This window comes from Condylura cristata, unplaced genomic scaffold (genome assembly GCF_000260355.1).
Source record: "Condylura cristata isolate star-nosed mole 26May11 unplaced genomic scaffold, ConCri1.0 scaffold00025, whole genome shotgun sequence".
In the NCBI taxonomy this organism is placed as follows: domain Eukaryota; kingdom Metazoa; phylum Chordata; class Mammalia; order Eulipotyphla; family Talpidae; genus Condylura; species Condylura cristata.
The window spans coordinates 11,201,274-11,205,713 of NW_004567126.1; the positions used below are offsets into that span (position 1 = coordinate 11,201,274).

The 4,440-nt window shown below is 45.9% G+C and overlaps 1 protein-coding gene across 1 annotated transcript in view; it reads right to left on the reverse strand.

The window, feature by feature from the left end:
* Window positions 1–2,597: 2,597 nt before the first annotated feature.
* Window positions 2,598–4,440, reverse strand: part of BARX2 (BARX homeobox 2) — a 67,564-nt gene continuing 65,721 nt past the window's right edge. The window contains exon 4 of the mRNA XM_004689099.1: window positions 2,598–2,922. Coding sequence (XP_004689156.1) covers window positions 2,650–2,922 — 273 coding nt within the window. The 3' untranslated portion in view covers window positions 2,598–2,649. The remainder of the gene's footprint in view (window positions 2,923–4,440) is intronic.

Below are 4,440 nucleotides of genomic sequence, written 5' to 3' on the forward strand. Positions count from 1 at the left end.
GGGAGATGGAACTGGAAGAAGAGCAGGACTAGGCCTCTCTGACCCAGCCCTGACCCTTTTTTTTTTTTTTAAGACTTATTTATTTATGCATACAGAACTGGAGTACAGGCCAGAGGTTCAGGGGCAGTGAGAGGATTCACCAGAGACACAGTGGAGCACAGAAAAGGCTGACTGACGAAGTACACTGAGGGGAGCAGACCACGGGCCAGGAGAGGTCTGCCGCACCATGTGGGTCACCTCCAGGGCGGGGATCGAACTCATGCTGAAGTGGCTTTAGCTTCTTAGTGCTGTGCTTTAACCCTCTGCGCCACCAGGGAGGGCCCCCTGAACCCGTTTTTAAGTCACAGGACAAAGTCATGCGGAGCTGATCAGATTACAAGTTGAGGGCTCCTAAGTGGAGGTGGTGCTGGACTGAGGGCTTCCAAAACAGGAAGTCCTCCCCTGGACACCCTGAACCCCAAAACCAAGAACCAGTATCAAGGACAGCAGATCCAGGATGGGCTAGAAGTCAGAAACTCTGCTGGCACCCAGGCAGAGGAATAGCGCGTGTACAGATCTGTAGGACTGCAATTGCACCTCAGAAAACAGCATGTGAAAACCCAAGGCAAGAGCCTGAAAACCATTGTAGGAAATAGCATCCAAATGAAAGGGCTGTCTGAGGTGGGCTGCACAGGACAGAACACTTCCTTCAGAGGGAGACAAAACTGGCCTGGACCCAGCCACTTACTGTGGCCATTGTGGAGACTCTGGCTCATTGTGACAGCACCGGTAGGAAGATCATAAAACTGGGGTGGGCTAGAGGTGAAGAAGGCAGCTCTGTGCAGGCAAGCACACACGCTGGCTGGGTGAAGAAACCTCGCACAGGCCTCTGGGTGTGGTTTGCACAAACTGGTTCTCGGAGGCCACGTCCTTTCCTCCTTTGTCTATTCACAAGAATGAAGAAAAGACTGCTTTCTCTTTGTCATCTCCAAAGCAAAGGGAATGAACGCTTGGCCTGCACAAAGTCAAAACTGCAGCCCTTTTCTGGTTGTCCGTGTCGATGGAGAGACACAGTCGGCGGATTGCTAGACACGAGCAGGTCATCCCTGTTTAACTTTGAAAAGAATTGTACAATGTGTTTTACAGGACCAGAAACAGATTTTGCTTTCTTGTGGAGGCCATAATTAAAGTCAGTTTATATTTCCGAGTCCACTTTGGGAAGAGTTAGTGAGTCATTAATATTTGACAGTCTCCAAGAAGGGTATCACCAGCCAACATGTCAGGACGTGATGAGAAAGGCAGGCCCTGTGGGAGCGGATGTCCCGGCCCCTCTGCGTGTCCATCAGACAAGAAACAGAGGCAGGCACTCACTTTAGAAAGTCTGGACTCAACCTCTTGCCTGGTCTTATTAAATCAGTGGGACATCATTTAAAATTTAAAATCACAGAACAGCGTGTCTAGCCAAGTAGCGCAGAAGTCTTCATTCTGAAGGCTGTGGAGCCCATCACCCAAATGGATACTTAATCAAGAAGAAAAACAAGAGGCCAGTAAAAGGGGTTGCTTCTAGGGGGTGGGAGGGGTGCGAAAGCAAGATTTCTTTTTATATCTTTTGACTTTTAAAGCATATATATTTATTATCATTTTTTAAAGTAATATAGTTGCGCTTGCTTTTGCTTTTTATTTTCAAAGAACAACAGTTTGCAAAGTCAGAAGGCCAGTGTGGAAGCTGCTGGAAGAAGGAAGCGGGGGTGAGGAGGCAGAGCCACAGCCACGCTGCCCTCTTCTCTCCTCAGGCATCTCGAAGCTTCCATTTGCCTTGGGGCCCAGGTAGCAAGCCAGTCTCCTCTTTTTCAGCCAGGGAAACGTCAGCCCAGCAAGAGGGGCTATGTCTCTGGGTCTTTTTTTTCCCCAAAGGACTTATTCAGGAAGGTCTAAATATACCCCCCCCCCAGAAGACACAGAACACCCCATCCTTTTGAAAGATTTGTTTTTAATTAAAAAATAAAAGTTATCTTAACATACCTGAATTGCAGCCTCAGGGGTGACAATTTAACGAAGCAAGGAAAACAAGGCTTATCAGTTCTTAGATCACTGACCATCTTAGAATGGGTACAAAGGCACTCGTGTCTTCAAACAAACAAACTTTATTCAGAAACAATGCTAATAACTCAGAACTCCCTTTCCCCAGCTCTTTTGTGCCCACCCTCACCAACCCTCCCTCCCCCACAAAAAAAGCAACAACCAAAAACATTAAATTCTCTTTTAAGAACTACAGAAGTTAAGTGCTGAATCAGCAAGGAACCTGGGCTTGCTGCCCACGAGTGCCTCCGAATCTCTTTGCTTTGATGACTGGCTGCCCAGGGGGGCGCTGGCACCGAGCAAGCAGGTATACCCCCCCCCACCCCGAATGCACACCAAGGTGGGGCTTGCAGTGTGGGCAGGCCTCCCAGTCGTCACCCCAGCTGGAGCAGGCAGGTCCAAGGCACTGTCTCCCTTAATGAAGGGCATCCTGTGGCTAAAGCAGAGAAAGGCCTAAGGCAAGCAAGTCTTCTTCACATGCTTGCAGTAAAAATGCCACTGAGCACAGTGAGAGGGAGGGGACAGGCATTTGCAGGTTATTCTCTCTTCCCCTTCTTCCCTTCCTCCCTTTTCCCCACAAAGAGTTTTATTTTAGCTTGATGGTGGGCATTCTGAAGAAGGGGCCGCAGGCAGCTCTGGGGGATGGCCTGCAGGCTCAGCTGCCTCTGAGGAGATGTCAGGTGCTTGGGGTTCCTGGGTGTCACAGAGCTCCTCTTGTCCCTGGCAAGGCTCTTCATGCTGCTCCTGGCTCTGGGCCTGGCTGTTCATCTTCTCTTCAGCTTCAATCTCTTCTGATGTGGGGATGGAATTCTTCTTGGGGCGACCTTTGGGTTTTGTGGGTGCTTCCTGTCCACCTTTGAGAACCTAGAGGGTGAAAAATGGTGATTAAATCTAAGAAATGATTCCCTCCCTCCACGTTCACAACCACACAGCAAGTAAATCACCCTCTCAGCATGATGTCACAGAGGTTAGCAAAAATGCATTCTCAGACTTCCACCTCCAGGCTGCAAAGAAGCATTTTTTAAGTGTTCAATGCCTGTTTAGTTCATTCACCTCACGCGTTTTGGCGAAATGATCATACATGTGTCTTAAAAATCTAACGTCAACCATAAGGAAAGAAATGAACATTGAAGAGATTACCGATGAAGACAGTAAGGTGATATTTACCAAACTAATAGGTGCAAAACAGCAAGCAGGAAAACAAACACACTTCAGTGTGAAAGTGGAGTTGGTTAACCTTTTAAAAAAGCAATCTGAGGATTCAAATCAAAAGTCTTAAAACCTGCATGCTATTTTGACACAGATATTCCACTTCAAACAATTAAACCTAAGGAACTCATCAAAGACTGAGCTAAAGATTGATCTGCAAAAATGTTCATCACAAAATTGGCTGCAACAGCCAAAATTAGAGGGAGAATAGTCTTGAAATTTTACCATCCGATAAACTTACATTACATCTCAGAGAGAGAATGGTGGGTGGCCATTACAGTGATCACATAGGAAAATATTCTGTGATATGGGAAATATTAACATTTCCATAAAAAGACAGGTGATCAGCCAGCATAATCCAATTTGGAGACAGACAACTCTACCTTGTTTGCAGTATCAGACTCAAGGAAATTTTTTAAATGTTCCTTTATGTTTTTTCCGTATTTTCTAATTTTCAACAATTATTATGTATAAGTAGTTCTCTAATCATAAAAGAGATGATATAAAACATACAGTCTTTCATTGCTCAAAATGGTAGCAGAGTAGTGAAAAGTGTTCTAGCTTTGAAGGCAGACTAGATTAAATTGTAAGTCTGTGGGTTATCTGTTTTGTCTTGTGAAAGTCTTTTAAAGACTCTGAGCCTCAGTTTCCTAAGTTTCTGAGCCTCAGTTTCCCCACCTGTGAAATGGAGATCATACTTTATCTCACAGGTGAGGGTAACCAATAGATAGTGTTTACAAAAATGTCAGAATTGGGCCCTCCCTGATGGTGCAACAGATTATAGCACAGCACTATGAATCTATCAGTAGTCACTGCAACATAAGTTTGATCCCTGGCCAAGGAGGTGGCCCATATGACACAGCAGACCTATCCTGACCCACCCACTGCTCCCCTCAGCAGTGTATTTCAGTACTTCTGTCTGTTCTGCTCCCCACTATTTCTAGTGGATCCTCCCACCACTCCCACCACCCCCGCCACACCTCTAGCCTGTACCCCAGTTCTTATATGCATAAATAAATAAATCTTTTAAAAAAGAAAATGCCACAACAAATGTTGGCGAGGATGTGGAGAAAAAGGAACTCTCCTGCATTGCTGGTGGGAATGCAAACTAGTACAACCACTATGGAAAACTGTTTGTAGGTTCCTCAAACTGCTAAACATGGAGCTTCCCTA